Here is a 19,115-nt window from a genome sequence, read left to right on the forward strand (position 1 = left end):
TGGGAGGCTGGAAACAGGGAGAAGGAGGGGAGAGAATCATCAAAGTATAAACACACAAATGCGCACAGCATCCCACCCCAAGAGGAACAGTGGAACAATAAAAAAAAATCCCCAAAGAAGCAGAAGAGGAGCAGAGCATGAAGTGATGAAGTGGATGATCAGTCACTGTCACCTTGGACCTCCTCTGCTTCACCTTCACCCGTACTCCTCCTTCTCCCCGTGTCTCTCACTAATTTTCTGCTCTTGTCATTCCTTCATACTGCATGTTCTCATTTCTCGTTTCCCAGCCTTTCCTTTGCTTGACATGGACCTTGGGAGTTTTAGTGAGAACCCGAAAGGTGAGGCCGATGCTGTGCGTCAGGGTCATTTCACATTTTTTGATGTCTTCACTTATGAGCTTAGGCCAGATAACGGAACTACATGACCTAAATGAACTAAAAGGTAGGCACATTGATAAAAGAATAAAGTTTTCACATTAGCGAGGGAAATATTATCTGTGTTTATCCCAAGTCTGAGTTTAAAGGTGCAATATATAAGATCTAACACTGTGGTTTTATCAGAAGCTTTTAATTCTTGTCTGTATCCCATAAAAGACTCATTTATTTGAAAGTCAAAAGTTTGGAACAAACTGAAATTGTTTTTCTAAGCTCAATTTTTTGACTGGATTGTTAAATCATGTCTGGACGGAATCTTTAGCGAATCGTTTATTAATCCTTAGTAGACAAGTCCTGACACTATAACAAGGAAGAGCTTGAATCCTGTGAGTCTCCCTGCTATTTATTAACATTTATAGCTTCAGGTTAGATTATTGCAATAAACCTTAACTGTTTAATTACAATCATATTTCTAATTTTCTCATTTGTAACTAAAGAGGATAAGCCTAAACAGCTTCGGTTGATATTCACCAGAATGAGTTACCTACATCGTTGCGGTAGGGGAGTGCAGGCTCGTTTTCTGTAGCACGCAGGTCGATAAACTCACACACAATTTAAAAAAAGAACACATCAGCGTGACCTCAAGTAGGAGTAAAATGTTTGCAGCCGCTCCTAAAACGGTTACACACGCCGTGTCACTGTTAAAGGCCCCAAGATTTTGTGGGTTTCTCAGTATGCGCTTTATTAATTCAGCTCAGTCACGCAAACCTCGACACTTCGCTCTGATCGGAACTGCGTTTTTCATTTAGTTGTTTCATTTCGGGGGCAAAATTGGTCTTTTTATTTTAATATAGCAGCTGTTAAATGTCTTACGAGCTGTTACATTTGACTTGATGAAATTCACAGACGCGCAGGCAGCCCACTGCTGCGTCTCTATCATGTCTAACTCAAAGGAAAACAGGCGGCTAGAAAAAGACCTCTGCAGCGTGTTTGAGCTATTGTCACTCTTTATATTAGTTTATCTGTTAAATAATCGGTGTATTTTACTATATAGACTCAAACATGTTACTCTTACAGGTGGTAAAGACTTGATCTAATGTGCGCGGTAAGCGTGTCTCTTTGGATTTTGTCTGATCACGTGTAAAAGTACCAAACCGCAGCTGCAAGCACTTCAGTGAAATTAACTTTTCAGTGAAATCAACAATTGCGTCCATACATAAAACGTGCCGCACACTTGTTAGGTTTTAGCCTTTTTAGCTTTGGGCTGAATCGGTAGTGACTGCTGCTTATAAGAGCTGAATGATGAGCTCTTTCTCTGGATATTTTGGGCACGCTGACTTCGTGCCCTTGTGCGACCATTTAACATCTGATACAAGGCAGAAATTCACAGCGAATACAGAGGAGTACAAGAGGAGGATTGTCTGTCTGCCTTTGACTCGAAGCCTTTTGATCTCTGTCACACATTTCCAACAAATTCGACTGTGATGTTTCATCATCAGAGACGAACGTGGGGTCTCGAAGATGCGGGCCGGCCTTTTCCTCTTTACACGTTTACGTTTTCATTTTAAATTCCGAAGCACTCCGCGTTGAGCTGTCCGCCTCCCTCTCCATCACTTTAACGCGCGCCTCTTTGAAACAGGATACGGCTGAATAGCCGACTGCTGTCATCAGTCAAAACAAGGACAATGAGCTGCTGAGGAACAATAACAAGGGGTTAACCAAACATCACACACACATGCACAATCGAAGTAGATGCTTCTTATTGTGAAATATATTTGAAATGCTTCAAAGTGGAATTATTTAGCCTTTATTTTATATCAGCAAAGTGAATTCATGCTACAGTAACAACTAGAAGAATAACAGATTCATAACTACATTTTCAGTGGTTACCCAAAAACAGGAACTGCTCAACAGCCGAATCTGATAGAAGCTGCTTGAGAACCCATTGTGCCACAAATGAAGCTTTTAAAAGCTTTTCGCCCCACAGGTTTTAGTTCTGCTAGGATTGGGCGATTTGCTTCATAGTCCAATTGTTCCATCATCCCTGCTGTGGCATCACTGATCCCCTGGCGCAGGCGGGTCAGCAGAGGAGGCTAGTGGAGAGCGCTACCCGCTAACCTCTATAATGCACAACGTGTGGCCTAAACACAGGAAAAAAGTTAATTAATGACAGTAAAACACAGCAACAAGCAATTTATTTTTCATTTTCAGCATTAAAAAACATTTGCATTCAATAGTGAAGCCTTCGATCTTTGGTAATTAGTTGATTAATTAGTTGTGTTAATTCATAACACTTGCACTCTTCGCTGATTCACCTTGTACCTCTAGTCAGAAATAGATTCCTGTTTTCTCTACATCTAACAATGATGCCAGTTCCCCGCACACGTATGCACATTAATTTAAAGTGCAGAGAAGCCCGGTCATGAATGCAGTGTTGGTTATACATGGACATCAGATGCATAATATAAGCTTAATAATATTTCTATTAATAAAAAGCATCAATGGAGAACTGAGCTAAAATTGCCGCAACTGGGGAACTGTCACTTATCACTTTGACTGGGGTTAATCCCCAACAAGGGAATTCTATTGTCTCAATCCTAACATCTACTATCCAGATTGTATTTACAAAATCTGCACGTTTGCATCAGGGAGATGCAAAACAGTGCTTTAGTCCAACAACATGACTGGGTTGATGTTTATGGATTTAGCTCTTACAGCGTAGATGATGACCTTGTATGGGGGTCGGGTCTTCGGAGTTACAAAATCCCACCATGGATTTCTATTCAGGATTCCTCTCTCGTGATTTCTTTGACAGAAGCAAGCAGAGAGATTTGTAAAACAGTTGTTTAGGTGTGCGCTGGTGAAAAGCTCATCAGCTCGACCTGCTTGACCTGCTTGTACTGCATCAAACCTGGCAACACTGAGCTTAACCATATTATTTCTATCACTCAAACAGTTAGGATTTATGGCTGCGTGTAACAGACATGATGGTTGTCTGCTTTTGGATGACACTGGCTGCCTACTATCATTCAACATAATGCACACTGAAGTGCTAGCATGGAGCAGGGGAGCTGGCTGATGCACGCGCTGCCCAATGGGACAATCTGCCAAAATCTGGTCTGTCCTTTTTAACCTTTGAAGTGCGTCTGCCCCTGACTGCTGCAGAACAATTCAGAGGAAACAGCAGCTGGAAAATTGGAAAATGGCATTGAGTGGATGATAGTGCTATAAATGTGTGTTTCTGCAGAGTGTGGGATTGTGTTGTTCGTGCAGCTGTGTCCTGTCTCACCGCAGGGGCCGACTCCACGTGAGTGTGTGTGTTGAGAGACTGTGGGGGCAGGAGCCTGTGTGTGTACGCCTCTCTGCATCTCTTCTCTCCATCCCGTCAGTTTTGATTGACAGTTGAACAAGGGAGGTGTATAATTTATCACTTCCTGGTTGGTCCAGTCCCACAATGCCCTGCAGTCAAGGTTGGTCCCCCAGAGCAAAAGCCAGTTTATTAAACTCTTAATGGATACCCCCATCTCACACACACACACACACACACACACACACACACACACACACACACACACACACACACACACACACACACTCTCTGTGTCGGCCTCCCTCCCTGGCTGTCTCTCTGTCATGTTTAATGTATAATGAATGAATGATTCATGGCAGGGGAGAGAATTTTGTATTTTAGGACTACTTATTCATTTATACTCACACCAGTCGCTTTTAAGTCAGGGTGTGATTTTTTTGCCAGCATGTTTAAGGTCACCAGGTTTTCTAGATGCATCATATGAATCTTTTTTTTTAACGTGCATTTCCCGATTCCTCGACGAAACCTGCATCTTCTGTGTGGTTTCAGTAACATTCGACTTATCTCAGCATTTAAAAATGAGCCTTAGTGGTTGCGACTTTTATATTTGTATACATGTATTTATCCACACAGGAGAATAAAGGCCTTTATTCTAAGAAATAATCAGATCTCTGTGTGTGACTGCGCTTGTGGCGGGGAAAGAAAAATGATTATCACGATATAATCAGCAGGTCCCTGTGCACTGTTAAGACATAAATTACCTTAGTGAGCCTCACTCAGTCCTGCCTTTGTGCCCTTGACAGAGGGTACTTATTTGCACTTTAGTGGTTTGGAACCTTAATTAAACTATTCTTGAACAGTTTTGTATATAATGTAAGATGTGCAGACATGGATCTTTTTTTCTTTTAAAAAAAGGTGGAAAATTAGTTGCAACACACCGAGTAAGTGATTATTCACCAGCGCACTTGGAAAACAAATCACCTTTGTGTAGCTCTTTTCTAGTCTTAGTCGACTCAAAGCTTCATCTGTCTGACAGCTCCACCTGCGGCCACCAGGTACACGGAGAGTAAGGACAGCTTTGAACTGGAAACCGTCTTGCTGTGAGGCAACGATGCTGACCTCTGCACCGCTGTGCTGCTGCAGATGTACAGGGCGGACACAAATCAAACAGAATGTCAGAACGCTTTAGCTGCTTTTCACTTAACTAAAAGAAAACAATCTAACAGGAAAATCTATATTTTTACCAAATTTGCTCGACAGAAGCTGTTAATCTTTTACTGCTGCTGGCAAATTCATCTAAGTTTACAGAAATTTATAAATTTTTTTACTGTAGCTCTATTACTGAGAATACAGGATTATTCTACACTCTTTTGGTCCTTTTTGTGCTTTACAACCAACCTGTAACTTTGCCATTTATTTCAGTCTCACAGAAGTTTCATGCTATTTGAAGCCCGGGCAGTTCTGACAGAGTATCTGCTCAGCACCAGACACGAGTTAAAGTGCCAGATGTGTTCCTCAGGAGGTCATGACGGGCAAAACAGAGCTAAAAAAAAAGAAATTGCTTGAAAATGCATTAATGTAGCAATGTGCCCACGCTGTGAAGAAGCTGTACAGTGGTTAAACACAGGCCTCATTCTAATAACCCTCTAGTGTGCTAATCTACTTTATTCTACAGCACAACACATGGATTTGAAAGATTAAACACACAAAATCCTGACCTCCTGTTGTTTGTTGCAACATGTGTCCTTTTCCAATGACACACAGGAAGTGGGATGCGGTAGGTTGTGCGCTGCAGTCTCCTGCCGTCAAAGAGGAGGCATTTACCCTAACCTGCGCAGCATCCTCTTTCCCCTCTGTGACACGTCAAACCAAATGTATTCATAAAACCCTTGAAAAAAAATGTCGATGCCATCGTAAAGATAAAAGACGAATATGGGATGAAAAAGAAGAAACTGCACAGTATTTCGTTGTGCCTCTTCTGCTGTGTGTTTCTGGATGGATTGGTTTGAAGGTGTGTGTGTGAGAAGGGCAGATGGCGTAGCTCTAGGAATCATCTCCCTACATTAGGGTGCACAGCAGGTGGTGGACCCACGTGCATGAGTCTCCCAGTTCACAAGGACATTTCTCCAGACTTTGCCTTCGGCCTCTGTCACAAACACTCATGTCTGCTTCGCTCTGTGTGTGGGTCTCTCTGTGTGTATGTATCAGTCGAGCAGGAGGAAGTAGGCAGTGCAGGGAGTTTAAAGAATTGGGGTCTTTTGGTGCTATGAAGCTGCAGGGTGACAAAAACGTGGATGATGACAGAGCAGATAAAGAGAAGTGACAAATATAAAAAAGGAGACAAAGTGAGAACGAGAGGGAGAGGTCTCTAATGCTTTATTGCCTCCTGTCTCGTCTTTCATTTGAAGCCAGCTTTGACTGACAGATTGAGGAGCGGAGCTGTTTATTTCAGTAGCTCGGGGTGTAAAAGCAAAAAGAAGGACGCCACACTCCAAAAGAAAAAACTTTTAATCAAGGGCAACACTTCACACATAAACACACATGTGTGCTTGTGCGTGTGCGTGTCTCCTTTTATTATATTGATCTCACTCTCCTTCTTAATATTGGCTGCTTTTCAGGAAGTGCTAACCCTCCACTAGCAAATCAGTGCCGCTCTCGCTTGTTGACTGCCTGGAGGCTTTTTTAGCCGAACAGATGGCTTCTTAGTGAATGAGAAATGACATTCATGTGAAATGTTACAGGAAACAGACACAGACTGACTGGATGAGGGAGTCTGGATTCAAGGCGGGGGGACGTGAAAATGTCTGTGATTCAGTTACAAGCAGATGTCAGCATGTTGGGGTCTTTTTTTTTCCATGCCACACAGACGGACACCCAGATGAGCTCTAAGTGGAAAACCGTGTCAGCGCCGAGCGCCATTTATAAAAGTGACTTGACGTAGTCCCACCCACTATAACAAGAAAGAAAATGATTGTTCTCGTTTTAATCATTTAGTCGACAGCTGCCAAATTGGCCGTCGTGTTCCTTCAAACTCCATTTGTGGTCCTCGCAGGATTTTCCTCCAGGAATGCTTTCTTCTACGTAATTTGTGGAGTATATCACCAATTTGAAATTACCTCTAAATAGAAAAGAAACAAATCTTTGTGTACTTTAGATTGTTTGCATTGCCTGTTCTGTATTTTTCTAACATCTGCCAGTGTCACCTGCCCTCCCTGCATAATAATAGAGGCTGTGCGCTATTATGCTCTCCTCTCTATCGTTCTAATTTCTAAGTAAGAAATGCACAAAGGAATGCTGCTTGTTCTCTTATGGTGGCGTTCGTAGATTTGAAGCATGTTCGTGACCATTTTGATGGTGAGGTGGCTTTTCACTGAAGGGGAAGTAATGCAGTATTTCTGAGAAGCATGCATGCAGACGCAGTTATCTCTTGTTTGGTTTCATTATCAGAAGTGATGCTGCTTTCAGTCTTATCTGGTCTGAGGTGTACACATTTATTTATAGACCAGGTAAAGTTAGTTAACTTTAGATGTTGACATACATACACAGGAAGGGATCTGACATCACTTCCTGTATTGCAGCCACAGAAGTTGTTCTGAAGAAAGCTTTTAAATTAGAATTCAGATGCTACTGTGAACCATCGTAATTCGCTGGAACTTTAATATAATACAGTTGCAATATTCACTATCTATACTATACGTTCCATAAATGCTGCTCTCTTTACTTCCATTGTGGGAGCTTTTGAGGGTTTGTATAGTGCATGAATTGTATAAAATTGCAGGCAATGAACAGGCAGTGTAAACATAAATGGCAAACAATGTAAACATAGTAAACTGTGAGGGATTTCAGAGAGATTGTAAGAGGCTGTTCTGTGTCAGTTAGCTGACTTTTCTGTGCTTGAGCTGCTGCTACTCTATGTTTTAGTGCCATCTTATCTTGCAGTCAGGGCTCAAACATCAGGTATTGTATTATTGTATTGTCAACCACATTTAACTCACTGATTCAGCATATTTACAGAAAGGCTACAGGTGTTGTGTTCAGTGCCGTTCACAAGGAAACTTCAAGATGTGGACTGGGCAGTCCAGAGGCTTTCCAATCATTTTTCTGAGCCTAAGACCACTGAATATTCAAGTTATTCACATGATTTTTTAAAGAAATAGATGTGTGCTTAGCTGGAGAGTCGACATTTGAAAACAAACTTTTCATTTAAACCAGACATAAATGATGGTCATTTAAGTTTAACTCTTAATATAAGAAAAAGAAGTGCAAATTCAACAAAACATCTAATTTTTTACATGATAAATGTGTAAGATGACAGAAGAAGTTCTGGTAACTCATGTCCGATACCGATACCGATATCATGAATTTGGATATCTGCCGATACCGATATGAATCCGATATAGTGTGTTTTTTAATCAATAAAACTGTTTTTTAATATCTTGCTGCATTTTGTATAAGTTCATACTCAAGTTTAAATAAACAACAGCACTAAAGCTATTCTGTTATACCTGTGTGTAAAAAGTACACTGCTCCCAAAATATTTCATAGTTCAGCAACACTGATCAATCTAATAAACTTAAACCTGCTCCATCCTTCCTATTCTGGTATTTTAAAGAGTACTTAGCAGAAATATTAAGCAACCTAACTAATAGGGTTGCAAACTACCAGCAAAAAAAAATAAAAAATAGGGAACCACCCTCCACCCTCCACTTTGTGATGCTTAATCGATGCAATCAACTTTAATTTGATGCAGTGTGAAAATAAAATGCACAGAAATTAATTATTTTTTCAAGAATAATTAAATAGATTCAACATCTTTCTTCAACAGAATTGCAGAATTCACAGATGGTACTTTCCCAAAGGAAAAAGTACTATAGCTTACTAGGGTATATTAGACTTAACAGTTACTATATACAGTAATGGACTTCTATATATTTTACATCAGATTAAAACTTTGGGTGTAAGATTCAGATAATTATTTATTAAAAGCTCGACATTTTAAATGAGAATAAGAAAGAAAAGTATGTCTTTGTGCCCCCTTTTCCCTGTTAATGCCCTATCGGCCCCCTGGCTAAACTTTGCTAGATCCGCCCCTGCACAGTTACCAGCGTCAGCTACGTAGAAAAAGATCCTGGAGTAGAAAGTAATATTAAATAAATTCTAACAACAGCTGATCAAGCTTAAACGTGCTGCTGTTGTTCAGCCGCTGGTTTCCTCTTTCTGGTGCAAAGTGGGCCAAAAACAAACAAGAGACACGGACTCGCGACAGAAAAGCCGATCAGCTGATCGTTAAGCAGTTTCATGAAGTAGCAGCAGGAGAGAGAGAGAGGCACTTGCTCCATATATCGGTTGTTAAGCTTAAGGCGGGAATGCTTTACAAACATTCAGAGAGGAACTTACACACTTGCTTTACTTCTCTCTGGGATAACTTCCTCGGAGATGAAATGCTGGTTTGGTAGCGAGACTACAAATACACACAGCCGCTGTATCACGTGACCACACTGCTCCGACGTGCTACGGTTATGAGACGAGTTTGTGAGGTGCTTTTTTGATATTTAATGGATCGGATTACATTTTTTATTTCTCGCCGATATCCGATCCAGTAATTTAGGTCAGTATCGGACCGATACGTAATATCGGATCGGTCCATCTCTAGTAACAACTATGAAAATACAGTTAACAGTTCAAAAACTCCTTGCACTCCTTCATGTTTTCCAAAGCATTCTAACGGGCTGAATTGCAGTCTTTGCAGGGCCGATTATGGCCCCCAGGCTTTATGTTGGACACCTTTTCTTTAGATTTTAGGTGCTAGGTGTTGAGTTTGACAGTAAATGTGTGTATATAGGTGATAAATACAGTTTCTCATATTATAAAGCCACGTCTGCCCTGTGAACAAACATGGGAGTTGGTTCTGTTGTTAGTCATTAGTCATGATTCATTAATTGTTTAATTGTGCAAGTGCAGTGAGTAATGCACATTATCTGGTTTGCTCTTGTTAGTTTGTTTGAGGTTAAATTAACACCACATGCTGCACTCATTAGCATTTATCTGTCATCTGATTTGTCATCTGTGGTGCAATGGCGCTTCTTTATTTTGTGTTCCTGTGTCTTTGATTGGGACGTCGAAACCAATCGCCGGCCCCGCCTTCTTTGGAGGCGAAGCCGTGTCTGGCTTTCTTCGTGAGGCTAAAAAAGGGTGACATTGGAGGACTTTAAAAAAACTGCTAAATCACACAAACACACACAATCGCTCACCAGTACTCAAAAGAAGTTCAGCACACAGCTGTGCTCTTTCCTCTCAGCAGCTGGGACATCAGTACGCACACACGCACAAACACACGCACAAACACACACACACACACACGCTTTGTCCTAGAGCTGAAAGAGTGGGAGGGAGAGTGACTGAGTGAGAGAGCAAACAAGAGCTGGAACACAATTTAAAAGCTTCGGGGATTTGATTCATTTGATAGTTTTTAGATTAAGGAGAGAATTATGGCTGATATTACACACCATGTATTATGTAGAAGATGAATCAGTTATGTATTATACATTATGATTATGCATAATTTAGTTTGTTGTATTTCCTCCTCTGCAGTGGATTTGCGTTTGAACGAGGACGGCGTTTAAAAAGGAGGCAAACAGAAGGTTGTTTCCAGAGAGCTGCAAGGAAGGACGGAAGAGTTGGAAGATGCCTTTGTTGTAAACAGTATATCACTGCAGAGAGAGAAGGGCAGAAAAATGGCGGTAAACATCGAGTGAAAAGAACGATGAAAAAGTCTCAGAGAGATTAGGAATTAATCTGCTGCTCTGATTGTGTAAGAGGACAGTGTGAAACACGGGTTACGCTCATCTCTCCCTTCCTATTCTCATCCCTCCATCCCTTTATCTCTTTAGAACTTCTTGCTGGGAATATGGTGTTTGCTTAATCTCATCCTGTCAACCATTTGTTTCCACAGTTACATGGGTCAAGGAGGCAGCGAACAGATGTATTTTTTTTCCAAGCCCTGTTTTCTGAGTGTGTCTTTCCAAATTCATTTAGATCCTGTTATTGACATATATCACCCCCTCTCACCCCCTCTGTCTGACAGACACCATTCTGGGTTCGGAGACTTTCGGCGATGTGGCAAACTTCAGCACCTTCTTGCTGGACCGCTCATCGGGCATGCTGTTCCTGGGTGCCAGGGATGCCATACTGGCTGTAGACACCAAGAAGCTCAATGAAAAAAAACCATTAAAGGTAGGCGCAGTGCCAGTGTGTGAGTAACCAGGCAGCAGCATTAAACCACTGAATACAGGGTGTATCAAAAAGAATCAGGATATATACGTCCCCCGTCGCATACGTCCATATAATAGTCAAACTTGTCCCATACTTGTGTTAGCGTGTCTGGAGTCACTGCAGTTACTGTTGTTATGCTACCTACCAGCAAACAAGTGAAACTCTTTCTAACAGTGCGTGTTTTGATCGACAGCGGTGTACAGCTGTGGATTTAAAGCATTAAATGTATTTTGTGTTGTATTTGGTGCTCTCTGCCAAAGCCTGTATTATCTTTGTGTATAAGAAAACTGACAGACTTACTACGTCTGTGTATCTTCTTTCTTCCTGCAGATTATTTGGGACGTCTCAGACGACAAGAGGAAGTCATGTGAGGGAAAGGGAAAGACAGAGGTGAGAACAGTGCATGTGTGCTGCTTGTGTGTTGTTTTTGTGTAGTTCAGCCAAACTGGTGTTAATGCAAAATTGTAGTACTGTCTTAAATCTTGCTATTCTGAAATGTGGCTTTGACTTCCATTGTTGCTGTTTGAAACCCAAGAACAGACTGGAAAACACAGCCAGCACTGAAACTTGTACTTCCTGCAGGAACTCAGCTCAGTCGTACCCAGATAAAATCTAATGAACCATTTGAATGTCCATGAACTACGCTGATCGTTTCTAATATTAATTGAGTTGCTATGTAAATGAGAATATCTGGCTTAACTGTTTTACAAAGATTGCTGGATAAACATAAACACAGTGGACTAGAAGGTATTAATAATAAGCTATGACGAATCCCAGCCTTTGCAACTGAGGAGACAATGCATTTATCAGATATACCAATAATATGTATAGGAGTCCATTCATACTCCACCCATATATACATGAATGGTGCACATGACTAAGCGCATGGTCCTCGATTGAAGCTGTAAAGATTTTGATGCATGCAACAAAGTCTAGGTCTTCATTAAGAGAAACCATTAGATGTCACATGTCTCTGCTTTTATTTTGTGCTGTGCCGTACATTTGTGTGTCTTTGTGTGTGCTTTACAAACCTGTGCTGTTGGGCATTGGATGGGAAGTTCTGGGATTTATGCCAATGCCCCAGTAGGGGTGTGTGTGTCTGTGTGTGTGTGTGCTCGCGTGCATGTGTGTATATAAAGAGAGAGAGCGATAGAGATGAAAACCCAGAATGAAGTGGATGTGGACTCACAGATGTCCAGTAACTGACTACGGAAACTGATCAACTAGAGCGCACTATCCACTCCACTGTACATGTCAGCATGTTACTCTGCTCTGACCAAACTGCTCACAGAAACACACACTTGATCTACATTTCTTGTACCTGACTGATTTATTGGTTTAAACAAAAAGTAACAGACTGAACCAGCTCTTTTGCTGGCATAGTGGAGTGTGCGGCCTGTGAAAAACACAAAAGATGTCCTTAAATGACTGGATAATGCTCCAAATTGAATCAGAGCAGAAGAAAATCTCTCAAATCAAAGATAAACAAAGCCAGTGGAAGGTCAGCGGTTCAAAAGAGAAGGAAGTGCAATTAGTTTTGACCTGTTTTTTCGTAAACATCATCAGCACAGTTTGCTGTTCTCTACTGTAAGGAGGTGATAGACTGATAAAGCCAGGAAAGGGTTGTTTTTTTCTACAAAGGCATTGATTACAAGAATATATGTGAGTCAGATGGTTTAAAAAAGTGGGGGAGGGGGCGCAGGAGGGGAGTCGAACCAATAGAGAAAGAGGAAGTGCAGGGGAGAATAAATGAAGATTGCAGAGACAAGACAATAGACTCAACAAGAGAGTACCTGCCCGTGTGTGTGTGTGTGTGTGTGTGTGAATCATGTGAAAACTGCAGACTCAGAGACAAATAAGGACACGTTAGTAATAGCTTACTCCTATCAGCAGGACATTACTAACTACAGGATTACAGGAAAAGACGTGGATATATGATAAAAGATCTGACTTGAGTTTAATTCTGTCATCGCATTCATCATAAGGTGTAAGAAAACGTCAAAGCTTTAGTAAGTAGTGGGTGTGCATGTATACAGTCATCATACTTTACTAGTTATTGCTTCACTGATACTAAAATCTTAAATGCTTCTTGGGATTTTTTGGTTTGTAAGTTTGAATCTTTTCCGGTGTAACCCCCAACACCCCAACATGTCACAACACATGGCTTCCTCTTCCTGAGCCAAGTTCTGCTGAAGGTTCTTTCCTGTGAAAAGGACGTTTTTCCTTCCTGCTGTTGCCGAGTCCTTACTCATAATTAGTTGTCTGTCATTCAGCTGAAAGACACTAAAACTGCACTAATGTGTCATCTTCAGGTTCAGAGGGAGTTTTTTTCTCCTCATTGTCACCAAGTTCTTGCTCAAAGTGGATCGTTGGAGATTCGGTTACTGTTTATAACCCTATAATATAGAGTGGCTTAAGATGACTATTGTTTCAATCTGGTGCTATATAATTCAAATTAAATCAAATTAAGCTGAGGCTTTGAGGGAAAGACGAAAACAACCCCTGTCAATCAATATTTACTTAATTTACTTCAGGTACTACAGTAGCATCACTGGATATGCTGCACTGTCAAAACTGTTGTGGAAGTGCTTGCAAGGAGAAAGTCTGCAGAAGAGAAGCAGTGAGAAAAGTGCTGGACAGAAAGAGATAATGGAGGGTGAGCGCGGAGCATGAGGTCAGGAAAAAAAAATTGGACCATGTCCTCTCACACACATACATCAGTAATTACCGGGAGATTGCTTTGAGCAGGTAAATGTCAGCAAGCATGAAAAGCTTTTAGATGTTTAGGTGGCAGGACTTTTTATTTCTGCGTTGCGCACCAAAGTCATTAAAGTTTTTACTATGAAAGATGTATAATTGGAGGCCATTTTAATCAAGAGTACAAAAGAATTCAATAAAATCAAACAGAATAGAATAGAGCCATTCGAGCCACCCCCATGCCAGATTGTGAATGAAGCTTATTAGTATGAATGGGGTTAATTTGGGGCCAATGAAATAGCTAATCCCAGGCTGATCCCTTTGTTACCAGCCTGAGCTCCACTTCTGTCTTTCTCTCGTTCTCTCTATCTCTCGCTCTCTTTTTTGGCTCTCTGTCCAACTCACGTGGAGCTGTACCAGCATGGAGGGCTGGTTTGAGTGACACGATCTGTGCATCAGAGAGGATCAGGTCTCTGGGGAGGTGAATCAGGCCTGGAGCTCATCCAGGATGGCACACACACACACACACACACACACACACACACACACACACACAGAGCTTAGTAGAAATTGCTTACGTCATGGTTTCTTGGTAACTGGCATGGGACAGTGAGGGTGTTTTTCCATAACAGCTTCTGATGTGTGACAATAAGGAAAGAAAAATAAAGTGTGCTCAAATATATGTGTAATCTGGTGTCATGCATGAAAGTGGATGATCTCAAGTTTCATGCCTGTGTGTGTGTGTGTGTGTGTGTGTGTGTATGTGTGTGTGTGTGTGTGTGTGTGTGTGTGTGTGTGTGAGGCCTCGGCTGATAGCAGTGGGAATCTCAGGTGTCACCTCCAGCAGCAAGGCATCTCCAATTTCCTGTTTTGTTGTTCAAAACTGAACTCTTTACCCTTTAAACTCTTTAAAACGGCTCATGAAGAAAACACCTTTTTGTCTCAAAATTCAAAACATTTTTGAAAATCATTAATCATTTGGTGTTCAGCAACAAGAAGAATAAAAAAAGGCAGAAAGTTAATGTTTATAACGAAACTTATTTATATATCAGTGTAGACCAAGACTATTTTATCATATAACATACCTATTGCCCTTTTTCACTCAGTGAAATCATTCTTAATCCAATGTGAATTTAACTCTTATTAAACATGTGTAATTATGAACATATTTGCTGTATGTCCTGATTGTTAAACCGAGCTTAAAATGGATACAGTATCTTGCCTTCTATGTTGCCTTTATTTTTTACTGTTTGTCTCCCCCTGCAGGGCGACTGCAGGAACTACATCCGACTGTTGGAGTTCCTGGGAGATGGTCGCATCTATGTGTGCGGCACCTATGCTTTCGACCCTCAGTGTGCCTTCTTGGTGAGTGCGTCCATGCGCTTGTAGTTTAGCGACTGATGCATGATGATGACCTCTGACCCCGCTCAAACAGACAGACATACAGACAGGCGAGCCACAATATGGTTACATAATGGGTTTGAGTTTGCACATGCAGCATTAATGAGTGCAGATGGATCTCCCACACTTGTACCCATAATGCGTTTATACACCACCTGCAGTGAGGTCTAAAGACTTTTCCAGGCTTCAGCAACACCTTCTCACAGTAACTATTTTTAGGAGTTCATAATGAATGAATTATGAATGAAGCAGTGTAAGTTGCCAATAAGCAATCTGTACGAGATCAGACAGAAAAGCCTGTAATTAATTAGGAAATATAAGTCCTTTGTTTCTCTTCTCTGCAGAATGCCACTACATTTACTCTGGAAGAAGTTGATGGAGTGGTGAGGATGGAGTCAGGGAAGGGAAAGTGTCCTTTTGAGCCTAGTCAGCATTACACAGCTATTATGGCAGGTAAGTACCACTGTGTGTGATTGACTGATTAAGTTTCCTGGTCAAAATGAAAATTTTAAACAAGAGTTTTTAAGCTCTCTTGATATCTTTATATAAAATAAACGTTGTCCTTTCTCTCATTTTTTTGCCTTTTAGATGGTCTCCTTTACACAGCAGCTACCAGCAACTTCCTGGGAACACTCTTCGACATCTCCCGGGCAACGGGCCCTGAGCAGGAGCGCATCCGAACTGAACGATCCATCAACTGGCTCAGCGGTAAGAGACACATTTGCCCACAGTCACACATGCTGACCCCACACTTTCCCACAAGGATAATTAGAACTGTGTGTCTGCGGGTGTTTTTTCTCTCAGACCCAGAATTTGTCAGCTCAGCTTTCATAGAGCAGTCCGCAGGAAACCCGACAGGAGACGATGACAAAATCTACTTCTTCTTTAACGAGGTGGCCAAAGAATATGACTTCTACACCAAAGTCAAAGTACCCAGGGTGGCCCGGGTCTGCAAGGTAACCCACTGTCTTGACTGAATCATTGATCCCTATATATGATTGAATCCCTGTTAAGATTAACTCTGTCTGTTCAGTCTGATGTGGGAGGGATGAAGACTCTGCAGCGACGTTGGACCACCTTTCTCAAGGCACAGCTGGTATGCGAGGACAAGCCCAGCGGCCAGCGCTATAACGTCCTAACTGATGTTTTCACCATGCAACATATTCCAGGCGACCCCAGCAGCACACACTTCTATGGACTGTTCACCTCCCAGTGGTAAGCCAAAGAGTAACCAAGAGGCCAGAGCAGAGCCTTGGTCATACGAGATATTATAACACTAGAAATGTAGTTTCTTGCTGTTGTCTTCTGTTGTAGACAAATATAGATGATCTATCAGTGGATATGGTGCAATACAGGCTCATTCACAGTTTTCAATTGCATGATATAAAAAGTATAAATAAGCATGAAGCTGTTTACTTGCTGTAGCTTCATGCTTATTTTCCAAAAAAAAGATGTGATTTTACTCTGTTTAAAAAATGAGCTTTTTCCTTCCATACTTAGCATCATGCTAAACATTTATTTTCCCTTCCTCACAGGGAGCAAGTAGACCTGTCGGCCGTGTGTGTTTTCAGCCTGTCTGACATCAGCAAAGTGTTGGATGGTCCATTTAAAGAGCTGAAGAAAAGCTGCGACAACTGGATCAATCATGAGCCGATCCCCTCACCGCGGCCTGGCCAGGTATTAAACTGCACTTTCACATTTTCGATGATTTACACTGCTTTTCTGAATCTAAATATGGCAGCCCGCAAACATCACGGATGATTTATTGTTGTTGTAGAAGATTTTACAATCTAAATAATGCTTGGTTTACACTGAACATCCTTTTTAAAGTTCAGAAAGGAGGAGACATTATGTGAATTTCTCTAGTGGATGTTTAGGAATCATTTCTTTGATCCAAGGCGTAACTTGTTTGGTCCAATATTTTTTTATCCTGCCAAAAATACTTGATCTGTTTGGCATTTAAAACTGAGGTTAAATGAGGTTTGTTCTCTTTTATTAGCAACGTGTCCTTCTGGATATGATCCAAAGATACTCTTTTACTCTGACCTTTTCCCAAAAGGTCAGAGTAAAAACACAGTTTCTTTAATCTGTGAGAAGTTAGTGAATATGTTTGGTGTACATATATTTATTTTAACAGTTATATTTAACAGGGTGGCACACATGTTCAAAAGTACAGCCATCTGTTTATCTTAATTTTAGCCATCTATTCAAGTACAGGCTGATTTTCAATCCTCTGTTCAGATTTTAGTTCCACAAATCTTCATCCAGTGCATTTATAATGTGAACTCTGATGAGGCGGATGTATAGACTTTATAACATTTGGTTTTGCAAGAGTTCTCAGCTGTATATATTAAAAAATAATAGATGAAAATAAATTCCAGGTTAAATTTATACCTTAGTTATTTCTAAAAACATGATATCTTCACATTTTAAAGGAGGCACATATGAAATATTGTGAAGCCCTCTGGAAGTTCAAACTTTAAATGTACCATGCATGCATTTTATTTGACTTTACTACCATAAATTACTAAGACACACCCTTTCCTTTCTTTATAATAGTGTTTAAACAGTGCATTAAAGGCTGAGGGCTTTGAGTCCTCGCTAAAACTTCCTGACAAGGTGCTGACATTTGTGAGAGACCACCCTCTGATGGAGAACAGTGTGACTGCAGCATCCCTGCTGGTTCGAAAGGGAATCAGTTACACCAAACTGGCTGTAAATCTGAAGGACGGCAGCGAGGAGCGGAGGGCAGCAGTGCTGTATCTAGGAACAGGTGAGAGATCAGACAATAGAGACGACAGGAGGATATAGAAATTGTAGTGCGTTTAAAATTGTAGTTAATGTAGGCAGCTCCCTAAAGCTGAACTAAGATACAGATAAAGATAATGGTCCTTAGAAATTAAATACTGAAGTCAATGCAAAATTGATAAAAACCTAAACTTTCACAAGTTGTATTAGAAGTTGTGACACGAATGTGAAATAATTAAATAAATAAAAATAAATAAAAAAATGTGTTGCAGACCGTGGGGAGCTCCACCAGGTGGCAGTAGTGGGCCAGAATGTCACCTTACTGCAGGAGACTCCTCTGTTCACATCACAGGAACCTGTTAACAATATATTACTGCACAAGGTAGAGCGCACGTGCGTGTACATACACATACTATAAGCACAGCCGTGCTTCGTTCCATTTCTCAGCGATTCTGCAACTGTTCTCCGTGTTTCCAGGGCCACGCTCTGGTGGGCAGCCCTCTGTCTCTGGCTCGTGTCCAAGCTGAAGGCTGCGCTCTGTATCGCAGCTGTGAGGTGTGCGCCAGAGCCAGAGGACTGGGCTGTGTGTGGAGCACAAAGGAGGAAGCCTGCAAGCAAACAACAGAAGAGTGAGTACTACAGGAATATCACAATGAATTGGAAATTTTCCAGAAAAATGGAAATGAAAGGCAGGCAGCAGCTGTATAAGGTTATAAAATACCACAGTGACCCATTTTTATTCCAGCAATACTTTCGTGTACCAATGTTTTCCTAAGGAAAAAAAAATGGAAATGTAATACAGAAAATTGAGCTATATGTAAGAAGCGTTTATAACATATAATATGTTATAATTTTGCCCTTGTGTGCAGGCCCGGTCCCGGTGATGTGGTAGACGCTGCCTTAAAAAAGTGTAATGTAGCAGAAGGTAAGTTTATACTTTCATTTAAGATAACGTGATCGTCGCTGTCCAGTGTGATTGTGAGTGAAAATGCCTCTGCTGTTGTTAATCAGCTATTCGCCGTCTCCGTTCTCGCCCTCCGCTCTAGGTCGCTGCAATCCGTCGCCCCAAGTGCTGCAAGTGTTCCGGGGCCTGCGCCTCTTGTTGTCGTGCGTCCAGCTGTCCCCTCAGCCCTGTAGCTGGGAGTATCCTCCCCACAGACACACCAGGCAGCACAACTCTGACCTGGAGGTGGTTGTCACTGACGAAAATCTGGGAAACTATGTCTGCACGTGCCAGGTATGAAGCTACGAGGCAGGCCTGTGTTTGCTTTCCTTTTGTCATTTTTTGTTGTTTTTGCTTTTTTTTTTTGAAA

The 19,115-nt window shown here is 41.3% G+C and overlaps 1 protein-coding gene across 1 annotated transcript in view; it reads left to right on the top strand.

Annotated features, from left to right (window-relative positions):
- Positions 1–19,115, top strand: part of sema4f (sema domain, immunoglobulin domain (Ig), transmembrane domain (TM) and short cytoplasmic domain, (semaphorin) 4F) — a 56,917-nt gene that overhangs the window by 36,069 nt on the left and 1,733 nt on the right. Inside the window, exons 2-14 of the mRNA XM_086284680.1 lie at positions 10,769–10,917; positions 11,287–11,346; positions 14,920–15,018; positions 15,399–15,507; positions 15,643–15,762; positions 15,859–16,010; positions 16,088–16,269; positions 16,590–16,731; positions 17,614–17,827; positions 18,075–18,184; positions 18,280–18,431; positions 18,672–18,727; positions 18,849–19,039. Coding sequence (XP_086140806.1) covers positions 10,769–10,917; positions 11,287–11,346; positions 14,920–15,018; positions 15,399–15,507; positions 15,643–15,762; positions 15,859–16,010; positions 16,088–16,269; positions 16,590–16,731; positions 17,614–17,827; positions 18,075–18,184; positions 18,280–18,431; positions 18,672–18,727; positions 18,849–19,039 — 1,736 coding nt within the window. The remainder of the gene's footprint in view (positions 1–10,768; positions 10,918–11,286; positions 11,347–14,919; positions 15,019–15,398; positions 15,508–15,642; positions 15,763–15,858; positions 16,011–16,087; positions 16,270–16,589; positions 16,732–17,613; positions 17,828–18,074; positions 18,185–18,279; positions 18,432–18,671; positions 18,728–18,848; positions 19,040–19,115) is intronic.

Source organism: Aulonocara sp. 'chitande type north' Nkhata Bay, linkage group LG3, assembly GCF_057382095.1.
Source record: "Aulonocara sp. 'chitande type north' Nkhata Bay isolate Kocher_YH1m ecotype deep benthic linkage group LG3, A_spYH_male_GT1.1, whole genome shotgun sequence".
NCBI classification, from domain to species: Eukaryota; Metazoa; Chordata; class Actinopteri; order Cichliformes; family Cichlidae; genus Aulonocara; species Aulonocara sp. 'chitande type north' Nkhata Bay.